Source organism: Falco cherrug, chromosome Z, assembly GCF_023634085.1.
Source record: "Falco cherrug isolate bFalChe1 chromosome Z, bFalChe1.pri, whole genome shotgun sequence".
NCBI lineage: Eukaryota > Metazoa > Chordata > Aves > Falconiformes > Falconidae > Falco > Falco cherrug.
In genome coordinates, this window is record NC_073720.1 from 84,491,844 (window position 1) to 84,518,418 (window position 26,575).

A 26,575-nucleotide genomic window follows, 5' to 3' on the forward strand; every position below is an offset into this window, starting at 1 on the left:
TCTTCCTTAAAGCAGTCCTGTCCCATATTTTTTTGGCAGAAACTAGTCAGACATTTCTGGTTTGCTTAGGTCTTCTGTCCTTTCTCTCTCCCTAGCTTCACAAGTAAACACCACAAAGTGCTGATTACATGCTCTGTTGCTGTAGCATTTGTTACTTTTGGTGCCAAAGCTGTTGCATTTTAAAATATCTGCTAAATTGGAATACTGGCTTAAGAGAGCTAGAGAATTAAAATCTGCCACTGTTGCCATGGAAAAAGTAAAAGGCAGTGAGAGACAAGGGAGTCCGGATAACAGCTTCCCCTTTGAAAATGCAGTGTTGAACTATTATGTATTATCTTTGTCCTCTTAATATTTTTAAAAGAATACTAATTGTAAACATTATGCAAAATTAGGTGTAGTAGTATTCAGGACAATATTATTGTTTTGTACATCATGGGTACTTTTGAAATGGAAGCAAAGATCGCTTTTATTTTTAAGGAGAGAAAGTATATTTTTGGTAAATTGCTAGAATGACAGAGTACACTTGCACTCTTCATAGTTACTTTGTACTTATGATAGAGAATCATCACAGCACCATCAGGGTCAGCTCTGAAACTTAAACTTCAGTGTAACTAGTTGTAGATCCCTACTGTAGACAAAAGTCTGATGACTCCCAAAATTTTCACAATTACATTAATTAACCATCTTTTAATTAGCATAGAGGGTCAACTCAACTCAGAGCAGTCACTTAACACAAACTGCAGCAAGGACACACTAAGCATGTACTGTACTCTACAACAGTAATAACAGACTTCTGCTGTTCCAGTTCCAGCTCAAGATTTTGTCATGCAACGATTTTTATTTAACAAGTAGTCAAAGAAATCTTGGTCTACATAGATTGTTTCCAATAACTCAAAATGTGTAATCATTCCCATGATACCAGGAGAGGTTTTATTAATTTCATCTGGGCTGTTCAGCTTTTCAAACACAGCCAATTTTCCCACTTAGGCATTTCTTACTGACTTGATTCTCTAGCAAACTTAAGCTCTATGGAAATTAAACCCATTACATGGAAAAAAGGGAACTGAGTTTAACATAGGACAGTTTGACATCGCTGCAATTAGCTGTTCAATAAACCCTTTTTAGATCAAGTGGTCTTGATTACCAGCATGTAGTGACAAAGCAATCTACAACCGCTGTGAAGTATCATCTATACAAGGCGTACAAAAATCTTCCATTGGCTTCCAAAATGCTCTCACTCTTTCTCTTTCCCTCCCTCCTTCCTTCCTTCCTCCCTCCCTTCTTTCTCTCTACTCCTCTTTCTCTCCTTTCCTCCTTTGTTTCTTTCACTAATTCTCCTGTTAGACTTCTACATACATGCCAAAATCTGCCAACATTTGTCTCACCTGGCAGCTTAAAGGCCATTTCTATCTGCAAACTTCTGCTAGCTACTCAGACTTCTTTTTTTCCCTTCTCTGTCAATACAGTTTTATGTTTATGTATCAGACCCACACTCCTGTCTTGGTTGTAGAGGGATCAACAGGACCGGTGTATCTTTCCATGTGCGATTCACAACAAATAAACAAACATCTGTATGCAAACACAAGTATTTTAACACAGTCAAAGTAACGGAACCACGCTGCCTGTAGCATGAACGGTTAATCCAACCTGCTCAGTATGTATTTCAACACACATTACACCAGTAAAGCGCTCACACACAATGTTACCAGGAATAATGTCATAACTGGGTATTTTCAGGAGAGCTTTGCAAGGCTAGATGAAGGATTACTCACTTGCTTAACAGTATCTTTTTACAAGCTAATTTTCCATATTATCCTTCTAGCACTGAGTTTTCAGGCTGTTTGACCTCTGCAACACTCCACAGCAGCACTGCTTAAAAAATACTTTGTAGGGAGAACATAGACTTACTGCAGTTGGAGAGGAGAAAGGTGCAGAAGGAGAATACCTGAGAATGCTTGGAGACCCAGTGGCGCAAGACATTTAGGACTCGATTCGTGGCCGCTCTGCGTATTATGAACTCTTTGTCGCACATGCGTTCAGAATTGTTAAATCCTGTGCAGAAAAAAACACATATTGAAGTTAATGGCTGCAGCGAAAATTCAAATATGGTATGAGTAACTTTGGTAAACTGAAACCTCATAGGACACTTATGTGTAATAAAAGGAAAGGCACCTATATAGACTTTCAAATATGACCACTTAAGACTGCTGAAATTCTGCAAGATCAGTAGAATACAATCTTGCCCATCATAACTAATACAGACACCTCCTTGGGTCAGCACTCAGTTTCAGAAAGATGAAGAATCTTTGCCTGTCTCATTAACATCAAGGTCTCCCTTCCATATGGAAAAAAATAACAGGACCAGACCAAAAATGTACAGGGCCTGTAATCAAGCAGATTACAGAAGGAATGTGAGTATGACATAGAAAGAGGAGAGTGGTAGATTTCAGAAGTGGTAAAGAAATAGAGGAGGATACTAGTTTAAACACAGAGAAGGCTGACACAAGAAAGGTTCCTTCTTAAGAGCAGTATTTTACAGGCTCAACTAGTCAACAGAGATTGTTCAAATAAGCTATTTGTTTTTTTTACCACGGGGGTGACAAGAAGGCGGGAAGGTATACAGCACACACATTTACAACCCCAGCTGTCTGAAAACAAAGCTATGCGAATGCAGCATTTTCCCACACACCTTGTAAAGACAACTTTTTTTTTTTTAGTCATCAGTATTTACTTACAAATCAATAGTTTTAAAAACAAACAAGAAATTTTTTTTCCTACATTCACGTTATTGCTTCTTTCTCTTCTCATTCTGCTGTAGCTCTGTCATAAATACAATATGATAAACTGACTACATTATTTTAATAATAACAAAAGTCTTATATTAAAACACTGACTTTTTTAAAAAATTGGTAACTGAAGACAGACTTGAGAACTTTACATTTTTCTAAGCTTCTGTTAGATTTGATCTTATATTGTGCTGCTTTTGCTTTCCATTTCACTTGGTGCAGAGTCCAGGGGACAGCTGGAAGCACCCTTCCATATGAGCAGTACTTTACTATTTTTTGGCATAAGGCTTTGTTAAAGCCTGTGAATTACTGTAAATAGCAAAGGCAGATTAAACTTCTCTTTATTCTGTGACAAACCCATTAGAGGTATTCTTGCAGGATAGTATTAGTTTTGCTGTATTTTTATGAAAGACAATAAAAAAAATCCAAATTGCTGCTCTATATTTTTGGAAGGATAAGAAGGAACAGAAAATTTTAACCGCAGTCTTACATGTTCTACAGCAGGTTAGACCCCAAAACCCGAATGTATTTTCTATGCTTACATTTCATGGAAGTTTTTTGAAGCATGGCATATTACACTGCAGCTGACATCTAGGATTCAATGGCAAAGGAAGTTTCATATTACAACATCTTCAGGAGTTTCGCTGCCCATAAGCAGCAAAGTAAACAAAATCTCTGAGGCTTTACTCAGTAAAAGGTAACATCGGCAACATTTTGTGTGTTAATTTTCTATGCCTTTCACAGTTAACCTCTTGCAGAAGCCATTAGGCATACACATTATAAACCATTCAATTAGCCACTTAATTGCAGCAATGAAAGTCACAATGAAAATTATATATTAACACAGTGGAGTCTTTATCGAAGTAACATTAAGCGAAAGATGTCTCAGTAAGGTGGAAGGAAAACAGAAAGAAGCCTACAGAGACAGTTTTAAGTTAGCTGCAAAAAGAATAAAAAAAGCAAGACAGGAAAAAGGAAAAGCTCCAGAGATCACTCCACAAACTTCTGTGGTCCTCAGAATTTCATAAATTTTTAAGTAGTAATTAGCTTGTTGAGGAGAATAAGCAACATGTTCACTCAGATCCACACCGTCAGTACCTAATGTTGATGCCTTGAGCCTAAAACAGAGATCTCCAGTTTTGTAAGAAAAGAATTTAGCTGAACGTAAACGCACATGTGAATTTTATTCCAAGTGGGTGATTCATTGTACATCTTCAGGTAGAAGACTTCAAATAAATAACTAAACCATCAAAATACAAGTTTTTAAAAATAAAACTGGGAATCAATTAACTCCATTGTGACCTCATTCTGAAATACCAAACAGCTCAGAAAGCCAGGATGTATTTCCTTCTTTCTTCACAGAACATTTATAATTTATTGTTCTTTACAGAAACAAAAAAGAATCTAAAATTCCTCAAGCAACATTCACTGTCCAAGACTTAAATCTGCAGATTGATTTAGAAGAAAATCATGTTTATGTTGTTTTCTTGTGGCAATGGAATGGAGTGGAATACCCACGATTCTCTATATACTGGCTTAGCGTCCTTCCATTTGGATGTCTGGCTCTACCTCAAGGCTTTCCCTCAGCACTTGTTTTGAGCTACAGTAGACTCCAGACAGGATCCAGATTCAGTAGCTCTGGCAACAGGTCAGCAGAATTAGGCCCTAAGCCAGAGCCAGTTACGCTGGAGAATAACACATGGAGTCCTTGGACCTTCCTGAGGCAACTGAGGCTTGAACAGGCCAAAGCTACTAGGACTTGCAGTATTCAGAAAAAGAAGCCTCTGCCTCAGTTCCTCGACTACGATCTACCATGCTATTCTCAAGCAAATCCTTCTGCATAGGGATGGAAGGAACAGGGAGCAGTTCAGGACAAAGGGAATTACTATACTCTCACTTCAAAAAGTGGTGACAGTGTTCTGGGCAGTGCTGGAAACTTGCACTACAACAGAAATGAAGATGAAGAACTGCCCTTCTTGAAGGCAGAGGTGTGCAAGTCATCACTGACCAGTGTTGAGACATCTGCAGAAGCGAAGCATATGATCCTCTTCTCTAGGCCTACCACCAGGAGCCATTGCAAATTGTGAACCTGGTGAATGGTGGTGTTCAGGACACCGCTGGCTCTTGGCGGTTCAATTCTGAACTGACTTGTGACCGAAGCGGGCACCAGGACTGTCAGCATGCAGTAGAAAGGGTTACCATCCACACATCATTAAAATGCCCGTTGGGCACAAATTAATTAGATTAGTCACAAAATAAAAGTTATTTAAAAACTGCTACTATTCACTAGATAAGCTTGAGTGGATTTAGACACATTTTTTTCATTAAAATTATAGAAAATGACAACCATTTTTTGATGTATTCACCTGCGTATCAGAAAACTATATAAATGTAAAGTTATACCTACATAGATAACCAGCAAATCTATTCAAAATTCATCTGTCAGCTCCCTTCCAGTCAGCATAGCAACAGCCAAACCCCCAACCATTTAAAGCACTGGATTGTATCATTCCTGGTACTAAGGTAATTATGTCATATTATTAACCTAAAGAAAAGTTAGTGAATACTGAAGGTGAAAGCAAAAGAAATCTCAGTAGTTGTTACAGTCACTGAATAGATCTTTTCAGTAACACAAAGGTGAAAACAACTAAGATCAAATGTACTCAAGTACACTCAAACTGCACAGAACAGCGGTATTAATTTCAGGATCTTACAAAACTCAATAAAAAGGGAAAAATGTCAGCTGCAAACAAGTGCGATCAGTAAGTATTGTTACTTTTTGGTCTTCTAACTTTAATAGAAAAGTTCTAAACAAAACATTTTAAAAAGCCCAATACAAACTTATTTGCACAGTTGCATTAATACAGAAGAAGGAACTTGGAGAATCAAGTCCTTGGCTAGCGTTGTTTTTGCTCCTTGTAACCTTCAAAGCCACATGGACTTTGGGACAGAAACTGCAAAGGGGAGATGATCATAGACTAAGATCTGATGAAGCCACTCAGAAGCTATCCAAGCATCGGTGAACTTTGGTGGTGCCATTGGTGTTTCCTGCACTTCTCACAGTGCAAACTCCTTCTAACACATCAGCTCTATTGCTGCTCTGCACTTCCCCCTCTCTCTTTCTGCCCACCACATCCTCTCCTAACATAACTCCAAACAAAACCCTAAGCCACCACCACAACTGCACTATTCCACATGCAAAGCCCACTTGTTTATGCATATTTCCAGTTGCCCAGTATACAACCTTATCTGGTTCTGCATGTTCATGTCACCACTTACGGATAACCCATGCGTCTGCTGCTGTCTATGCCGCAAAAGGTAGCCCAAATCCTCCAATCCTGTCTCCTTTTGAAACAGCTGGCAGTGGTGCTAGCCAGGCATGAACTCCAAGCTATCTTGCCTACAGCAAAGAACCAGGAGACAGCCAGGAACTTTCTGGGCCCCACATCACCTGCTCCACCTGTCCATATGTAAAGATGAAACTGGGCCTGCACTAACTGACTATCCAAAGTATGCAATATGAAATTTTGCCATTGTTTAACCCTAGTAGGTGGCTAAAACAAAAGGTGCTGACCCACGGACAGCAGACGTTGATCTGCAAGGAACAAGGGTTTCATCACACCTTTAAGGCGTATCTCAGAAAGTGTCCTACTGAACAGTTTCCATGAACTTCTTAGCATTGCTGCATCTGCTCTATTATTCCCCATATATGTTTCCTACACGTTTTGGAGCTAGGAACAGTTTTTAACTCTGACTATACAGTCCGTAGTTTAATATCATTCATGTCCATGACTTGTACTTCGTGGCGCTCTTACCAATGTAGTCCATAAATCTAGGTGAGTTGAAAGATCAACAAAATAAAATCATTGAATCATAGAATCATTTATGTTGGAAAAGACCTTTAAGCTCTTCCAGCCCTACCGTAAAACCTAGCACTGCCAAGTTCACCACAAAACCATGTCCCTAAGCATATCTATAAGGCTTTAAACACCTCCAGGGATGGGGATTCCACCACCTCCCCGGGCAGCCTGTTCCAGGGCCTGACCACCCCTGCAGGGAAGACGTTTCCCCGCTACCCGAGCTAACCCCCCGTGCAGCTTGGGGCCGTTTCCTCTCGCCCTGTCACTTGTTCTCCGGGAGCAGCGCCCGACCCCCGCTGCCCGCAGCCCCTGCCAGGCAGCTGTAGGGAGCGACCAGGTCCCCCCTGAGCCCCCTCCTGCCCAGGCTGCCCCCCCCAGCCCCCCAGCCGCCCCCCCAGGCCTGGTGCCCCAGCCCCTGCCCCAGCCCCCTGGCCCAGGCCTCAGATGAAATGTATCCAGAAGCAAATGTGGAATGAATCTTTAAAAGGGGCAGTTTTGAATGGTCCTTCCCATCACGTGTTACCCTTGGCACCGAGCAGTTTGGGGGCTAACTGCACAAATTACGCTTAAATCAGCAGGAAAGTAGGCATGATTTCTCCTAAGTTCATCTTTGCTATGGTTCCAGGGAAGGAGAGAGGTGAAGGGTCCCATCTACTAGGATGCCAACCTTTGCAGTATTTTAATTAGGATTCTGGTTGGAACTGCCCACATCCCGACCCCATGGTGAAATAACCTGAAATACTCCACGGTGAATATCTGCTTCTCTCCTGAAGGAAATAATCCTTCTACACTAGAAATATCAGCAGTATTTCCAATCGTTAATCATCTTAGTGGGCAGCTGCTTTAGTAGGTGCTGCTTTTAAGTAATGTTTTTCCCCAGTATCTGTTGAGGTTAGTACATACTGCTTCCACAAATAGTTTCTTCACATACCGGTGATGCAGAACTTCTACCACAGTCTGTCAAACACAATGTTAACCTGCCAGCTTTGCTAGTTTCAGTGAATTACTTCTTTCAATATAATTTCATCACTGTTCATGTACTTGGCTTCAGATTATGTTATGCAAAATCCAGTTTCACCTTGAGACATTTTTCCTGTGTGCATTATAATGAAAATTAATATTCTTATAGCTTCCACTATTACCAAAGATTTAGAAAAAAGGTACCGAATAGACATAAATCTCAACATCTGCAGACAAATTATGACAATACCTTGTACATAGATACCTCTTCTTTGGTGATAGCCTAAAGCATTTTTCACTGGTAGTTGTCATTATCTATCCTATTCATAAAGCAAAAAACCACAGGCAATCAATGCCTGCAGGTAGGATGCATCAGCATTTCCACCTTTGGAACTGCTGCACCCAGGACCAGATCCAAAGGTCTCATCACATGTCAGTGTGAGACAGACCCTCTCCTCAGAAGCTACTAAGAAATCCATAGAGCAAAATCCTGTTGCACTTTTTCTTGTTCTACTGAACAAACCTGACTCTATCAGCAATTTACATTATTTCCTCTTTAAAATCCACCTCCCACAAGAGGTAAATTTGTATTATGTTAAATTCTGCACTGTGTATGTTGAAGAAATTAAATTATCCACATTTGCTTTTCTATTTCACTTAAGATGTCAAAACCCCTCAGTCTAGTTACAGTATTCTCTGCATTTTGTTTTCCTATATTAATACAGCAGCACACAATTCCTGTCCACAGTAATTAATTTTTCAAAAGGTTTGATGAAACATCTATTTTTAAATGTTTATCTACACAAAAAGTATTTTCTGTTCACAAGACTTAGGAGTAAGTTGTTCGAGGTTATGAAGAGTGACTTCAACAAGTTTCTGGTGTCTTCCTTAGCAAAAAGATTTATTTCAGAAGATTTTATGTGCCAATTTCACTAAAATACTCTGGAATCATGCACTGAAGCTGCATTAGGATCTAACATAAGAGAAAATTGCACTCCAGCCTTTGAGGAGGTCACAGCAAACCCCACGAAGTCCCAAGGAAGTGGAAGGGGAACATTCACAGTTTATAAGACAGACAACAAATAATCAAAAAAAGTGTCAAATGTTTTCTGGGGTTTTTTCCTTTCTTCTGATAAATATGCTTATGGGTTGTAGGCCAGTTTCATGATCCAGCCTGGCTCAAATCCTGAAAGCTTAGGCTTGGCAAACACCAACATTACTTTCTGACCTGGATAAAGAATAAATACAAACCCCAGGCTTGGCGCAGAGCAGTTTTCATCCACAGATTAAAACTGAAAAAGCCTCTTCAATATATGCAGCACAAAATAAAAGCCTCGCTAATATATATGCAGCACAAAAAAACTAATCATGGAAAGTTTTCCTTGACATACCTACAAAAGTTTGGATGACTGTTTAAAGATACCCATCTTAATTGGTCATGTGTTCCCTAGCAAGTCATTGGGTTTCACACATTTTCACAGGAATGCGTCAAAAGAGCAAGTGGCCTAATATTGATAAGAAATCAAAACTGCCAGTGATTCTGCTCTCCTTTTCATTTCTTTGATTATGATATCAGGTTGCCATGCACTAGCCAACTGACGAACTGGAGAAGTTCCAGCAGAGCTAGAAAAGAAGACCATGTTAAATGAGATGAAAAAAAAAGCATAAAGATGATGAACTCCCACTGACTGCATACAAAACAGCATTTTTGGTCAGTAACACAGTTCTTCCTTTTTTTTTTTAGTAATTGTCAAGTGTACACATTCAGATTTACAATGGAGCAGGTTGTATGAGCAGTTTGAGGCTTGAAAGTAGAAGCTATCAAGTCTAGCCATGATCTTTGGACTACCTCAGATTAAGAAAGAAGTATATGTAACCATCGACCATGCCAAGGTTTGAGTTTGTTTCATAAGGTGTTATAAAGCTATATAGCATCAGAAGAAGTGACTATTAAAAAGCAGAAGAAATCAATGTCCAATGCATTTCAGGCTTTTAATTTCACTTTCACTGGTCCCTGCGACATATGAAATTATTTTATTCTAAGAAATATGCCACCGAAAATCCCTGTTGTAACCACGCACGTCAGAAATAATTCCAAGGAGGTATTTGATTCTTCTACCTAAAGCCTCCACCACAAACACAATCTAACTATCAAATCAAGTCAAGGGATTATAGTCTTAGTAAGGTAAATCCCATGGATTCACATGCACCAGCTGATGTACAATAGTGTAACACAGATAGAGCTAGAGTGACTGTTTAATTTCTGCAAAATATTTAAGGGAAAGGTTGGTAAACTATTTTTAAATGACTCTTGCTTTAGAAAGGCTTTTTCTAATCAGAGAAATTTAAAGAACACAACATCGAGATAAAGCAGTTATGTCATGATTATGCTGTAAAGCTGAACTAAATCCAAAAGTCTAAAAATGTACAGCCCAGCAAAATAATTTTAGTTGAATGGATGGGAAAAAAAGGCAATTGGCTAAAGAATATGCTTAAGATGAAGATACTATTCTAACTCCTAATAATAACATTAAGGTTGCTCTGAGAATTACAGTTATCTATGAGATGATATGGTTAAAACATGAGTACCACAAAGACTGAAAATATCCCTTTAAACTCAAAGAACTGTTCAAGTTTGAAAATTTGTTCTTTAAAATCCTTAAAAACAGGGTTACTGCTATAGCTATAACTGGTACACACTCACGAATTCTCTATTTTTTTAAGTGAGATATTGTCTCAGGAGACCATATCAGTCTCACACTTGGAAGAAAATCTTTAAAAATTGCTAAAAACTGAAAACACACTTGCAGTTACAAGTCACACAAATTGTTATAAAAAATCTGTAACTCATCTTACAAGTAAAAAACACCAAAGAGTCTGCTTTTTTTTTTTTTTTTTTTTAAACTAAAATTCAGCAGCAATACAAGACTGCATTTTTATTTTTGGCATACTGTGATAAATACATGGGCTCAGAGAAAACAGCACTGCTCAGTTCTCTACTAAAGACAGAAAAAACCAACATGTGCATGCATTAGCATTTATGTATGTTGTAACAACACCAGGGACGAGTATCTGGAGCTTTAGACTACTGCACTTTGTAGGATATATTTTTCACAAATCTAAGTAGCAGTAACTCCATACCACTGGACAGTATCCTGTTCTTTTCCTTTTTCATCCACAACAAAGAGAGCCAACAAGAAGTTAATGTCATCACCAAAACCTAATGTTAAATTTTGGTGTACCTGCACACATCTTCAAAATCATATTTCTTTGCATACAAGGCACGTATGTGTGTGCATGCATGTGTAAACCCCTAGTCCTAGTTCTTCTAGTGAAGTCTTAGGCGAAAACATCCAAATCATGTTCCTTTATTTATAGATACATCCCAAGAAAAGAACAGATCCTGAATTTAAAAGGCTGCTGTTGCCAGTTGTGTTTACAGATTGCAGAATATCATGACAAATGTGGAATGTGACAGCAGAATTTTTTCCTGTGACTTATTTATATCAAAGAACTACAGGCAACAATTGACAAAGAAGGAAAGCCTTTAGAATAGCCTATCTTAACAATTATATTTGTGACTGTTCTAGTATACCTTGGACACTTTTTTTTTACTGCAGTATTGTTTGCACTATCTTCTATGAATAATGACAAGAATGGCAACGCTGCAGCTGATATTTGTTTGAATTTGAACATCAGCCAAGTGCATTTGACCATGTTCCTGCTGTCTGTTAGCCTTCAGGGAACACAAAAGCAGTTTTTACCTGCTGATGTATTTTTGCATTTCAAGTGATCCCTAGCCCGCGATTTCTTTAATTACAGGTGGCTTATACTCTCAACCTGCTCTATCAGCAATATGAAGAGTATAGCAGATTACTTTTTGCATAACTCTTGCAATCATTTTAAGAACTATTCAAAGTAAGCTTTCAGACCTTTAAAATGTCCCCTGCCACAAAGGAAAGGTTAAAATAAAGTCTATGGCAAAGTACAGCTAGAAACAGAAAACAACAAAAAATGCTTTTCGAGTTTTTTTCCTTTAGTTGGTCTGGGCTTTTTACGTAAGCTAAAGGAAGTAGTGTGCAAAATTATTTAGCTTTTTTTATGACCATAGGAGTAAAGTTTAAATGGAAAGGAGGTGATAATTGCAATGAGCCAAATGTATCATTTTTCAGACCATCTGTGAATGGATAGTTGACCGTCATGCAAAACAAAAATTGGCAGGATGTGTATCTGTCAACAAAAAATCTCTGAACAAAATGTCCATCTCACAGGCAGCTTCCAGACCATTTATGATTGGGCCACAAATCAAGCAACTCAATAGTAGCATAAACAAGTATTAATTATGCAAGCAATGCTTAGACTCAGGGAAAAAAAGGAAAGGAAAAAAAAATGTCCTCCCAAAACTTCTCTCCCAACCCCACGCTCTCCATTGGTGCACCAAATGTAAGTAAGACAATAGGGAAGCTAAACAAACCTGCCCTTGCTAGGAACCCAAAGATGGTTGAACTCCCTACTTGCAACGTCAACATACGAGGGCTAGTTTCCTGCATGCAGTGGTCACAGCTTCATTCCAGCTTCTCTCCTCCTTGGCGTAGGAGAGCAGAAGGAAATACCACCAAAGAGCTTGCAAGAGAAGCTCAATTAAACCACTGGAAAATGCATGTGCAACACATCCCATCTCGTCAGCTGCAGTAGGATTGTTCTGACCTATTTAGGGGCAGGGGGCAGGAATAGGGACGGTACTAGTTTCCTTTCTTAGATGAAGAAGGAATTTTTCTCTCAGTGCCAGTTTGCTTGCACATGTCTATGAAACAGAGAGTTTTCCCTTCACCTGCTCAGGACTTAGTGCAATAGGTCAGGAAACCCATTGTTCACAGCGTCGCAACTCAGGAAATGTCCAGCGCAAATACTTTTTTCCTGAGTAGTCAGCTCCTCTAATAAACTAAAGTAAGAAATTAATTCAAGAGAGAGGAATACATAAAAAATAAGGGAATCCCAAATTTCTGCTAAAGCAGGGGGGGTGGATGGGGTGGGAATCATCTTCCCCAGGCTCTTAACTCCCAAGCGCAGGGATCACTTGAGACATAAACTAGCCTTCATTTTTAAGCCATCATTTTAATTCAAAGTTATTGCTCTAAGAAAACTGCAAGGGAAGATTCAACTTAGTTTGAACATGAATGTCTAGCCAGTTATCTAAAATTGCTAAGCAACAATTTTTTTTAAAATTCAAAGGGCTCCTAATTTAGGAACAAAAATAGAAGACTCTTCAAATGCACTACGGAGTAGGTGAATATCCAGAGGAAAGGAATAACATTGAGGGTTATTGAATTAGAAGGCTGATTCCAAACAAAGTAGTTTTAATCTCTATTTTCATTTTGCTAGCAATTTCTCAATAAAATATCCTCAGTCAGGAGAAGAACATACACAAATGTCTCATAAACACAACATGTTGAACAAGTGTTAAAAATGCAGCCTGGAACAGAAAGCAAGTTTGCCTCTCTGCTGTGCTGGGGCTTCATCACCAGCCCCGCTGATACCACATACCACAGCTGGCCCATCGGGCTGGTCGCAACATTAGCACTGGCCATCTCTACTTTGGTAACGACATCTGGGCAACTCCTGACAACCGTCCAGCCACCACGACGGAGAGCTGGTTGGGTCTACGCCAGCAGTTACCTGTTACACAAGCTTTTTCAATGGGGAACAGTGTTAGCTGTAGAGTAAGTCAATGAGTACTTCCCACCTGGAGTTTTTTAATTGAAATGGGCAACTCCAAGGAGGTTCAGTGTTCAAGCCTCAATGCTTATCAAACCTCTCTGAATCTGCATGTCTGGAAATCTCATTAAAATTTATTCCCAAGAGGAAACTAGTACTCACTTTCCCAGTTCCCAGCTAGAGCCACTAGTCAAACAAAAACAAGAAGTAAAAAAATCGGTTGTCCTGCATAAAGGGGAGGTTAACAAAGCCTACAACAACTCTTTTCTTTCTTGGAACTAGGCATCTGAGATTCCTGATAGAAAGCAGGGACTGGGGAGGGTCACGCCACAAGCAGGATCGATAAGCATGCCTGAAACAGCAATTTCAGGCATGATTTGATGGCATCTCCTATCTCTAACAGAAGGCTAGATGCCCTCAACTTCAATCCCGAAGTTCCATGTGGGAACCCATGACCTGAAGAAGTACAGTTAGAATTGAGGTTTGCTTCCAGCCGCTCAGAAACAGTCTTCATGATACTTGTGACCCAGGTGTGCCAAGTTACTTGTGACAAGTAGTCGCATTGGGATAAGCTGCAGATTCAAAAGGATGAAATTCTTTGCATCCAGATTATTGATTGGGGTGTCACCATCACAATTCTTTTCTTTCAGGTCTGGCTTCATAAGGAAAAAAATCCACAATGCTTTTACAGAGAATGAGATGTTATAACCCAGAAAGTTACTGGAGTGCAAAATTACTGTAACTAACAGTAGTGTTTATGGCATCATGCTCAAAATCAACTAGAAAAAGACACACATTTTCCAATTTTGCTTTAAATATGGATACTTATGTACAAAGCCAGACAGAAATATTTACTTTTCCAAAGGTTAGCTTGTAACCACTAATGTAATTTGAAGCATTTCGTACAGCACAACATAGAAGTGCATTACCCAGCTACCCCCATAATGTAGAATCCATCTCAACATCACCGTCAGACACCGCTCACCCTTCACATAACATTCATCTTAGCAAGGAAACCTCTGCCTGCTGTCTCATGATGGAAAAAAGAAAGTAGTAATTTCCTTTACAAACCTTGCTTAATTCTGATCTTCACCAAATTCCATATTAACTCAGCTGCCTACTCCAGAATGTCTGCCTCAGGAAATATAATTGTGTAACGCCACTTTATTATTCCTCTGTTCAGAATTAGGGAAATACTCCCTGAACAGTATAGCTGATATCCTTGAATGTGGAACTATGTACTTGCATCAACCCGTGTGCAAGACGGTAACGACTGAGGAAATACTGTATCAGTTTAAAGCATAATGTGTGTTTCTACGAGCTTTTCCATTTCAGGGATCAAGAGGATCCCACTGCGAGTGTATGCATTCATTATTTTGCATGGTACATCTCCCAGGTCACATTATCCAGCTTAAGTGCTGAACGCACCTCGCAGCAGTACATACAGCTAGAGTGCCTCCCCTTGGCACAGTCACAGACACAGCTACAAGCACAGGGACACGCGAACGTGCACATAGGCTCTCATCTCCCTTGTATCATTTGGCACAAGCTGTGTCATTCCATTACTCTAGTTAGTGCTTATGCCAGAACAAACAAAACAAAAATACTGTCACGCTGGGAGCTGGCGAGTAGTTGAATGACTGCAGTATAGCACCACTGGTCACAACCTAAAATAAGCTCAGTAGCTCTCGCTAAAAACTTCCGTGAAACTTTCTCATTTTGGTCTTTTAAAATAAGCAGTCAGCCTTTACCAATCTGTGCCTGATTTACCAGAATGGAGAGGCCTATACATGGCCCACTGTGTAATCGAGATCTCTGCGAAACATGAATTATTAGTTTTAGCTAATTTTTACCCACCTAATACTGTGACAGTAATCAAGCAGGGGTAAAGTGTGTCAGACTGAGAGCTCACAGGACTCATCATGCCCAGCTTCAGTGCTTATGCAGCTTTCAAGAAGTATGGCATTCTGGAAACCATAGCTGTAATTTACAAAAGTCCATTTATTCTTGTTATTGCTGTTACAGTTGGGGTATATTACAGCAGACAAACTCCTGCAGCACCTCTGAGGAGATAAGGACTTCCCATATTCATTTCAGAAGCTCCTGAAGTTGACACTTTCCCATCAATCACTGGCTCTTATAGTTGACGCTTTCGTGTAAGTATTTCCGCACCATTTACTCTCAACCATATTTAACTGCTCTAAAATCGAAGTTTGGCAGGTTTACATCAGAAATGGTCCAACAAAGTTCAAAAAGGGTCTACAAAGTTTTATCTCAGAGAGTGATCAAGGATACAAAAATAGTTAAGTCTAAATAAATCAGACATTTACACTGTAAAAGGATTACACACTTCCCTCTGTATTTTTTCCATTAGTAATGCATAACTTAGCATATAATTAATGCACTAATGCATAACTGATCATCAGTGGAAAGCAACATCTAAATAACTTTTATAAAAGGTTTAAGACTAAGAAAGGAATTCGATCCCTCCATAGACAGTGACATGACTGCAGGACCATTGATCCAGAACGCACAGACTGCACTAAATGCATTTTCAACAGTGGAAACTACTCAGTGGCAGCACATGGAAGTGGCACCAGGAGGTACTTTAGAATGCCCAGGCATACTGAATTGCTTTGAAGGAAGATCCTGCTGGCATTTAGCAGCTGCAAGTAGTAGATTAACAGAGCAGTTTTTGCGCTTGCTTTGTTGAGAATCTGCTCCAGCTGCAAAGGACAGTCTGATCACTTCTGCAGACAGATTGTAAGAGCTATGAAAGAGCAGATGATACCAGAAAATGGTCTGGTAAACAGGCTGATCAGTTTTGCTAGCCTAAAACCAAGGGCAATTTAGATTAAGATTGCTTCCCTGAACCACCAGTGTGGATCTGTGAAAAGAGAAGGAGCTGGTTGCACTTTCTCTGCATAAGAAAGGTTTTGCAGGCTGATTGTTTGAGAGACCTTTTGAGATGTTCCTCGATAGGGCAGAAGCTGCAAAATGCAGAAGCTTTCAGAAAAATTCTCTCTCCTGAACAATACCCAGGTAAATAACTCAAGTCAAAGGTAATTTAGGAGCAAAGATATGTGCAGTCAATTAACTGAAAGGGATAGTATACAAGCAATTCATTTTTGTGTAGATGCTTCAAAGCTTCAAGCTGTTACTTGGATTGCTCCTTTAAATCACTAAAATCAGAGACAATAAAGCCACCTTTCCTCCTTGCTAGCATGGGGCAGATTTTCCTACGTGCAAATCATATTTGTCAGAGATACTTTCCCCCTACTTCTTTCTCACTCTCTCCTCTCCCTTCCACATGTGTTTTAAAAAACAAATGCTTATCCTAAAGAAGCCAGGCCCTCCTGCCAACCACAAGCTTCCATCCCACCCCCACCCTCTCCCATAACATGTCACCTTGTTCTTGTGAGAAATGGTACATTCTCCACAGTGTGGATCAGCATGCTGTAGGAGGAGGAAGGCAGCTTTGAAGCATGTGGCGTGCTGGAAAACACTGACATACCCAGCTCAAAATCGGATGACAGAGCTGTTGAAATAAAGCTGCTATGTTCATTAGGGAACAATCCCTTTGTTTGGGTTTAAGTATTTGCTTCTTGTCTCACATTTACTCTCCATGTTGGGAGATTTTTGGTCTCTAACTGGAGCTGAGGAAGAAAAAAGCTTATCAAAGTTCGTTCAGTATCTTTTCCTGCTACAAGTATAAAAAATATTAAAAGTACACAAAATCAGTTTAGATCTTGAATTTAAGTTTTTGTCAAAACCATCTCCTTTAAGCCCATGTTCAGCAGAACTGTTTCAAAATAAAACAATCGATTTAACATATCTATTTTTCTTCAAGTTGTGTCAGACAGAGAAGAAATTTGTATGGCTGCTAAGATTATGTAAGTACTTTTCATTTTATTCATTATTTACAAAAACAACACAGCATTCTTTTGCTAATTTGGCTTCATTCACACAACTATTTGGAGATTTTAAGTAAAGCTTGAATCTCTTCTAGTCAAACAAAGCACCTTCATAGTTTATGAGTATTAATGAGGACCTGGACCCAGGGCAAGCACTTCCCCTAAATGAACACCAAAAGATGTTTTTTTCTTTAAAAACCAGTGCATGATACCTTACTGATCCTGACAGAGTGCTCCAATTCTGTGCGCAACAGACATAAAAAGTTAAGGAGGATAAAAAGCCATAACATGTTTGAAAGAACTGTACAAAGAGAAGCCAGGGAAATTTGCAAGTTCTACCAGCCACAGATGAAAGAAATGCTTTTCCATATAAATTGTTTTTATCTAGTGCTAGAGTTTGTGTGGGTGCTGTATACATTATACAGATATAGATATAGATATATAGATATAGATAGATATAGAGATATATATATGCTGTTACTGAATTCCTGTAACATCTGTCGGATTTTTGCAGCAAAACTACAAATGACTGGTGAGTATTTTGGCAGGAGGTTCCTCTCCCACATTACCAGTCTCACTCCTTTTTTTGACACTGGCTGTGTGACAAGACTCTCAGAGAAGAGCAGGAAATCACTCCTGAAGAGATGGGGCTCACTGCAGCTCCCTGGAGTTCCACTTAAGTACTACCTAACTGTCTTTGCAAAGCCAAAGGAAGAGATTAGCAGGACATTTGTTAGGATGAGACCATTATCATTAAAATTTCTGTAGGACTTTTCCATATTATAAGACAGACATCGGAGCAGAACTGCTAGATAACTTCTGTGCCACTTTTGGAAGCTGTCACTGATTTCAAGCAGAAATCAAGAACCAATTTTCTAGAGGTATATGAACAGTGGGGAAAGAAACAGCTCAAGTAAGTGATGCCTCTGAGCAGGCATATGTTTGTGCTTTCTCAGGGTTTATCTACCACGCTGAGAGGTAAGCAGATGAACAGGAGTGCTAGGAGCAATGATAGTCATCAGAAGGGAGATGGTAATTCACAGTAAGTAAGGTATACATGTCCCTGTATCAACAATTTGAGATTATACTACTTTACATTCAGTCATGAAAACTGGGTACCTTTCACTGTTCTGGAGGAGGGTGCCTGCATAACTTTGTTCGCTTCCCTTTGCTGAAGAATCAGTTTATTGCTGTGAAAGAAAGTTGTAGAATACTGGAGAATAAAGATGATTTGACCTGTTATTTCTATGTTATAAAAGTGTTAGTGTTAGTATTATTATCCTATTTTTATTAACTGGGAAGAGAATGAAGATGTGCAGCAACTTATTAATGGTGACAGAGCACTACAATGGCAGCAAGCCATAAGCCATGCAGCCATCCTTCACATCCCTCAAAAGAGAAAGCACATGTAAAAGACACAGCATGCTCTATTCGTCCCTACTGTGCATAATCATTCATGCAGGCACCAAGCTGTGCAACTGGCTTGACTTATTTAACTTTGTATACTTTCACTTCTTATTTTTATTTATCATGCTGTTAAAATAAACAAGTAATATGCAGATTTTCTGGAAAAGAATAGACTAAACCATGTTTAAGATTTGTAGAGATTAATATTTAACTAGACAGATGGACTAAACAATAGAACAAACAGTATAGCTTGGTATCGTAAAAGCAGATACCTGTAAAATAACTAAAATTAATGGCAACAAAACCAGTAAGTTAAAAGGAAACTGCTGAAGGGCATAAGAACCTGAACCACCTTGATTCAGAGAAAGGTTCCATATAGTGCAGGAAGCTCTGCATGCTGCAGAGCAATGCTGTAGTGCCCAGCACCTCCTTTTCAGCAGCTAATAAACTAGTGCACCATATAGGGTGGCAGGGCAACCCAAGCACGAGCTGTTCTTAGGACCCTGCTAGCCCTACATGTATACCTCACATGCACCCACATAACACATGAGCCCAACAGACAAGGATGCCCCAAAAATCGTCAAGGTCCCTGAAGCACAGCACTGATCCCCACACAGTGGGGATGGAGCAGAATGAGAACATCGCCAATACGCACTGCACTCAGGATGCATCCTAAGGGGGAAGTGCAGCAATACCTAAAGCAGACCAAAATCCTCAATTCCTTCAACTTTGGCTTCCCATCAAGTGACTTGCGGTGTCATGCAGCCTGCAGACAGGACAACATGGGCAGTGTTCCCCTAGGTGCTTGTCACAAGATATGCAAAGCCATCATACTGGGATGCTTTGCATACTTACCAGTATACAAACTTAACCACATGCGTGGTGACAGCAATTCTAAAATGTTATGGCCAGCACTTTCCATGGGAGTTATTAAATATTCTTCATGTCTGGTTCTGGTAGAATGTGTGACTATAGGGCTTTCCAATGAGCCTGTTAACCTGACTGCCTCAATGCACCCCTGAACAGTCAGAACTGGAAGATGGAAAGTTTGAGAAGAGCTAAGATAGCACACCTTGGGAAAACACAACAAAACAAACAAACAAATGAACAAAAGAAAAAAAAAAGGCCAGAAGCCAGAAGGCTTCAGGAAACAGAGAGAACAGAAGACACACAGATTACTCTCACCTCCTAATACTCTGCTACAACCAATTTCAGCTCCGGCACCTGTTCTAGTTTGCGGGTCTAGTAAATACTAACGACTCTTGCTTGCAGGTAGCTGTACACTTTTTGAACCTGGCTAAGTCTCTCCTCTTCACAATGACCCTTAGCAGAATCTCACAGGCCTACTATTTGTTGCACAAAGAACCAAAAACTTGTGTTTGTCTTGAACCTTGGCTTCATGAAATTCACCTGATCCCTCCTACCTCCTGCATTAGAAAAACCAAGCAACGCCTACTGACTCTCCCTATGACCTTCATGATTTTGCAGAACTTTCTCACCAACCCTCCAAGTTATCTCTTCTCTAAACTTAAAATGCACAGAAGCCACTTCATACTTCCACTCAACCTTGATTGCAAACTCTCAGCCTTCTTTAGCTCTCATCCTCTCATCTCAAACAGGATATATCACAACTGCACATAGTCTTTAAGATGCACGCAAATTCTGGATTTGTACTGTGGTAGCATAATCATCTTCTTTGCTTTGTTCTCTGTTCCTTTTCTAGTAATTCCTGATGTTTCCTTCACCTTTTTGGCTCCTGCTGAGCACTAAGATCACTTAAGGGAACTATCTGTTGTAATCCTCAGATCTTCATCCTGAGCAATAGCACCCAGCACAGAGCCCATCCTTGCAGGTGCAGAGCTCAGACTGTTTTGCCTCATGAGCATCACTTAGCATTCCTCAACACTAAATTTCACCTGCCATTCTATTTATGTTCCATGTAGGAGTATATTAAATGGCACACATCACGTCTACAGCAGTGAGGCCAAGGAGCAGCTGAAAAAAAAAAAAAAAAAAGCATAAATCTCATTCACTACCCAGACCTGATTCACTGAGGAATCATGTCCATCCTATGCAGTGAAAGAGACAGGAGTCCACTGGGAAAAAAAGACATTACTTAAAAAACCCACATAATAATGACAACAGATACATGGGGAAGAAATAAAATTATTTGAATTACCCAAATTTGAACTGCATGACTCTGCAACTGTAATACCACCTCTAGCATGATTAATTGCATCAAGTTACAAAACAGGTGATTCAGCGGCTTGAGCTGTGGTTTGTAGCCTTGAATTTTCATACTGATTACAGGTGGACAGCCTTGCTGCTGCCAGTCTCCTGAGTCTCCCCACCACCCACTTTTCTTGTCAGATTTGCTGCAGAACCTTGTTTTTCACATCACCCAGGAGAATGACCTTTTATGCAGAGCCAGCTTAAACAGCTACACAAAAAAGTACTTAAGAATATTAGACATGTTTTTTGCTTTTTCAACATCCTCATGCTTTGATACTCCCTCAGTTGATTGCATACTTGTAGATTTTCTCTCATACTTCAATATGACAAATATTGAAAACCTGTGCTATTAACAATACAAAAGCAGTAGTTTTTAACTGAATTGGTCCCATGGGAAAAAACTATTTATCACTCTTACTGCAGTTTTTGAACAATTTGGAAACACACTGGAATTAATTCATAAAGCAAAATGTGTCACTGATTCCTTGGCAGTGTCATCTGATTCAAAAGGCAAAGGATATTCATACTTCAAAAAAGTTTACTAAATACATGTTTGTGACAGGTTCATAAAGTTCCTAAACCTGAACTTTACTCTCTTGTGATCTCCTAAAGATCACAGGAAGTACATAAGAGTAACAGGAGCACTGATCTGTGTTTATCCAGAAATTATTTTCTCATGATGCTTACTCACCCATCAAGCAAATGACCACAGCTTTAGACACACTGGGTACAAAATCCACTGAACTCACTGGTGATGAAGTACTGACTTGCATAGAATTTCATGACTGATTTTGAGACTAGGGTCTTCAAAGCAGTTTCTTGACATTCCAACAGTTACAATGGAAAAAAGGCAGGGGTTAATTTACAGTTGGACTATGCAGAACTATGGAACTGTGGGGTTTGAGTGTCAATGCAAAGTGAAAGTGATTTTGTGGACTTTAAAAAAGTTGATTTTTATTTGTAACATGATCTCGGACAGGACTCAGTTCGTGGAAGATATTAATACGGCAAAGGGTACACAGCAAGACAGCAAGCAAATTCTAAACTTAAATGAAATATTTTAAGTTGCACCTCCAGTCAGTAGACAACATTGCTGTTTTCCAAGGAATATATAGTCCACACTTGCAGTAATTTAGCTGAGTACCACTGCTTTTATGTATACCAACCTTGGACATAAAAAAGCTCAATTTTCAAAATAAAATCTTAAATTGTAAGTGAATACAAAAAAAACCCCAACAAAATACAAAAAAAAGGAAGATATCATCTAGTTGTTTAGCAGATTACATATGTGTTACATATTGATCTTTCAGGTTAACATTAAGGACAGAATACAAGAATTCAACCAATAGATGATGAGCAGATAATTCTGATTTAAGTCAGAGGAAAAACTATCATTGGTTTATACCATGACAGTTCAAAATCTCACTGAACAGTTTGGCAATCAACTTAAGAGGACACAAAACAAAGGCACAGAGCTCATATGAGTTTCTTGAAGGTTATGTAGTACAGTATGCAGTCTTCATCTGTTAGGATTCATGTTTTGTTCTAGAAGATATTTCTGAACGCATTCTCATCCTTTCCTTCTTTCAAGTACACATGGTGATGGTTGCTGGCAACTCCCCAGGACAGGATGGTATATAAACTGCCTAAAAGATTATTTGACTCTTTCGGGACATAAATTGCTTCATCAGCCAAAACTTCCAGACTGCCACAGTGGAAAATGCAACAGGGTGGACGTACCTGAATGGCCTGTCTTAAGCTGTTTTAGTCATTCTTATGGGTCAGTTTCACCATTAATTAAATGTGCTGCATTAAAAATATTTTCATAATAACCACATAACTAGGAGCCAAGGCTCCAATTATCTATGAATGCTGTACTGCAATGTCCGCGCAAGGGGCAGGATCTCAGACTCAAAACACCAGCCGATTAAAGTAAAAAAACAGAGGCTAGTTAGGACTCAGATTTCTTACGAAATATTCGCCTTCTGAGACCTAGATATGTTATTGTTACTTCTATTTCATATGGCACATTTTTCTCACCTGGTGGACTCCCATGCCCTGCTGCAGCTGTAGCAATAGCAAAAGCAGAAGCAGGAGAAACTGAACAGTGGCTGTTGTCAGCAGTTTGTACTGTGAAGGGAACAGACAGATAAAAGTTAACAACTTCTACATACTTGTGTTTTTCAAGTTAAGCAACAATAATACTTCAATAGTACTTAAAATACTCACTAATGTTTATACTTTGTGAACATTTTATGTTTTCATTGCCAGAGGACTTTATATTAAAAGAAACAAAAACATCATAATCATATTCATGATTTACGTTGTTTCCAGGTCAGCATAATTAATGTTGCTATGGAAAAAATTTTTCTATGACATTGTCAAGGTAAGGAACAAGCAGTAATCAAAGAGAAAAAGAAAAAAAAAAACCCAAAAAAACCCCCCAAAAATGGCAGAAAATTAACCTAAATAAAAAATCATGTTACAGAACTAAGCATGTTAACCAACTTCTGATAACTAGATTCACATGTTTTCCCAGGTCACTGCCTAGGATGAGTGCAGTTTGGCAAAATTTATCAAATTTTCTCTACAGGGAGTCTGAGAACATTGTTTCTGACTAGTACTCAGATAGTATGGCACTGTTCCCTCCAGTTTCCAACTCTCAAATCTTGCCATCTCACCATAAACATGCCCAATAACAGAAGATTACTATTGGTTAAAATTAAAGTGTCTCAGCAACTTATTAACGGTCAAGAAGACTCTGGTCTGTTTTTGTTGTTTTAATCCCAGGCATGAAATAAGTGCCTAGAAATCTGGTTTGCATGAGATGGCAGCATTTTCAGTGTTCACGGACATAGCTCACAGCTCAGCTAATGACTTCAAAGAGCCATGTGAGAGCTATATGAGGAGCTCCAGCTCTCACTTTTCCTCTTCAACTGAGCAGTTTATTCAGATTTTCAAGTGAATAATGTGACACCATCTGTAAATGTTCAGTGTTATACAAAGAAACAGACACAGTCACTCCCCATTGACAATAACGGGTCTTGCGTATGTATGTATGGTGCCCAAAATACGTCCCCTTGGTAGCCACAAAAAAATCTGTCAAGGTCTTGAGAGTTTTGTGAGAATATGACTGATTTAATATTAGTCTTGAATTTGGGCACATCCTGCTCAAGGTATGTAAGAACACTTCTTCACACCAACGTCCCGATACACTTCCAAGTTTCTTGTTATTACTATATAAATTAACCAGCGTAATTCACATTGTAACAGGCTGGGGTTTTTTAATACCTGACATTATTCAAGCGTTAATTCTTTTCTAGTATCCTGCAAAGATTACAGCTACAGCATTTAACCTCTTTAAAGTGACTGATAGAGTCAAGAAACATCAGGTTCTTACCTCCTGGTTGGCGATAGCGGAGATGACGTGGTGTTGAAGGGGATCTGCATGGGGAAAGCTCTGTGGTATCCACTGCTGAAGTGCTTTCAGGAATTGTCCGGTCCACTGACACAGATTCTAGAACTGCTGCTTTAAAAGAGAATATATATTAATACTGGTATGATCATGCGTAATTTACAACTCTTTATAAAGTATATTATATATTTTAAATTAATATGTAACAACCTCTGTTAATTAATGTACCAATATTTTTCTTATGAATGTATTTATAAAGTATAAATGTTCTTTAAAAATATCAAGAGGCCATAGAGAACTACGGGTCTTTAAGATACGTTTTTTTTAAAGCACCAAGTGTAGTCATTGGTTTGTTTTTGGTATGAGTCCCTCTGCAGACATTATAGAGTATATGTGTGATTCAGGACTCCCAGCTTACAGACATCAAACCATCAAAACATAAAAAATTTGCAAATTATTGGCTTTGAACAATCTGAGCTGTACTGCATTAATAAAAAAGAATCTGTACATGAAAGGGGGCTTCACTGAAAGTTAATTGTTTGAAAAATGGCCATTAATTAATAGCACTTAATACCAGTGTTTCAATACCAACCTAATACCTCTAAATACCATTTAACACAAAGTTGTTTATATTTAATCTGTGGCTTGTAGTTGTTTTAGACAGCATTGCTTCTGGATCTTTCCATGAAACTTTTGCATTAAGAAGACCCAGCAATGATTTTCCTCTGGATGGAGTTAAAGGTCTGGGAAAGTTTTGTAGCAATGACATAAACATACAAAAGCTCATAAACAAAGAACTTGGTGAAAACCAGCCAAGCTGTCAGTTTTAAAAATAACTTGGATAAGACTGCACTTTAAGTCAGCAGAATATGCAGAGAAATGCATATGTAATACAGATACTTGAACTCACAGGTTTTATATGAGCTAGGGAAAACAATCCTTTTGATTATTCTCAAAATAGATAAACTACATCTAATCAAAAACTGCCCCATGAAATGGCCCAACAGCACTGGAGAGAAGATTACTCCATGGAGGTGTTCTCCTACCAGAAGAATAAAAAATAAATGGTAGAAATACTATTTCTGAAATGAGGGAAAACAAGCTCATAAAATATATCCTACATTTGATATGAACAACAACTGCACCTGCAGCATAAGCATTGAACGTATAAAACATATGTAAAGAAAAACTTTGGAAAACAGAAACTTTGAAAGCGAACAATAACTTTGGAAGTAGGCAAAGAAGGTGGAAATTCCAGGACATAAATGGACAACATTCAAGGAGAGCAACCATCACCATAGCAATATGTCCTGTGGAACAGGATTTGTACAGTTACATTTGATTTAGACAAAGACATAGTTGTTTTCTTGGAAATCCAGCAGTACTAGAGCAACAGTATTAACTATGATGGAGTGGTGGCTCCTAATTAAGCAGTACTGGCCTCCAAACCTAGAAACTCACTATGTATCATAGGAAACATGCAGATTAGCATTGTGTAGTTCTCCTACTACACATTTCCGTTCTCCTCGTACATTTCTTTTTAAACCTGCTCCTCTTCCTCAACATGCTACATGCAGCTGGGTGACAAAAGGACATACCCCTGCAATACAGAGCTATCTAGCTGCAAATTCCTCCAACCTGAGTGCAAACTGTTCAGCAGGAGATCCCCAAAGGGACTGGAGACACTGTACAGACAGCAATATAGCATTTATATGAGGCTCTTGCCTTTTGCAAATGTTCCTCATGCTGCCCAGATGACACCTCCAGTTTTGACAGACTAGAATGCAAAATCAGAATACCTCTGCAACAATGCCTAGTGCTAATACTAGTCCAGAATAACCTACTCATTACTGGTTTACTTTACGCTGTAGAGCAAAAAAGTTACACCCAAGACTGCAGTTGCCTGTATACAATTAATTTTAATGCACGGCCTGTATTTTGGGATGTGCTGTGCTATTACATTGATTTAAATGTGGTTACAGTAGTGCACAAGAAGAATTTGCCCAACTCTACACAGTAAATACTGTATTTTCTACATACAAATAATCTGTTATGCTATTAATTTGAAAACATCCAGCATACAGAAATACAATGATTAAGTGTAAGCCAACAGGCATTTTATGAAAGCATAAAGCATGGGCAAGTATAGACTCCTATAATGTAACGTGGCTAACCTGCCTGTTACAAAGATTTTTTCTTAAACAGTAGACCACATTCAAACAATTCCTCTGCGTAATACAACATCAAATTTCTTACCAGGCCACTTAATTCAATTCATCAGTAAGC

The 26,575-nt window shown here is 39.0% G+C and overlaps 1 protein-coding gene across 2 annotated transcripts in view; it reads right to left on the bottom strand.

Annotated features, from left to right (window-relative positions):
* RASGRF2 (Ras protein specific guanine nucleotide releasing factor 2) overlaps positions 1-26,575 on the bottom strand; it is a 132,001-nt gene that overhangs the window by 30,915 nt on the left and 74,511 nt on the right. Inside the window, exons 16-18 of one of the 2 annotated variants that reach the window (XM_055699539.1) lie at positions 24,275-24,403; positions 22,915-23,004; positions 1,946-2,052 (exon numbers count right to left, since the gene is read on the bottom strand). In XM_055699539.1, the coding sequence (XP_055555514.1) occupies positions 1,946-2,052; positions 22,915-23,004; positions 24,275-24,403 (326 nt within the window). The remainder of the gene's footprint in view (positions 1-1,945; positions 2,053-22,914; positions 23,005-24,274; positions 24,404-26,575) is intronic. The other variant, XM_055699540.1, reaches the window with a different exon arrangement.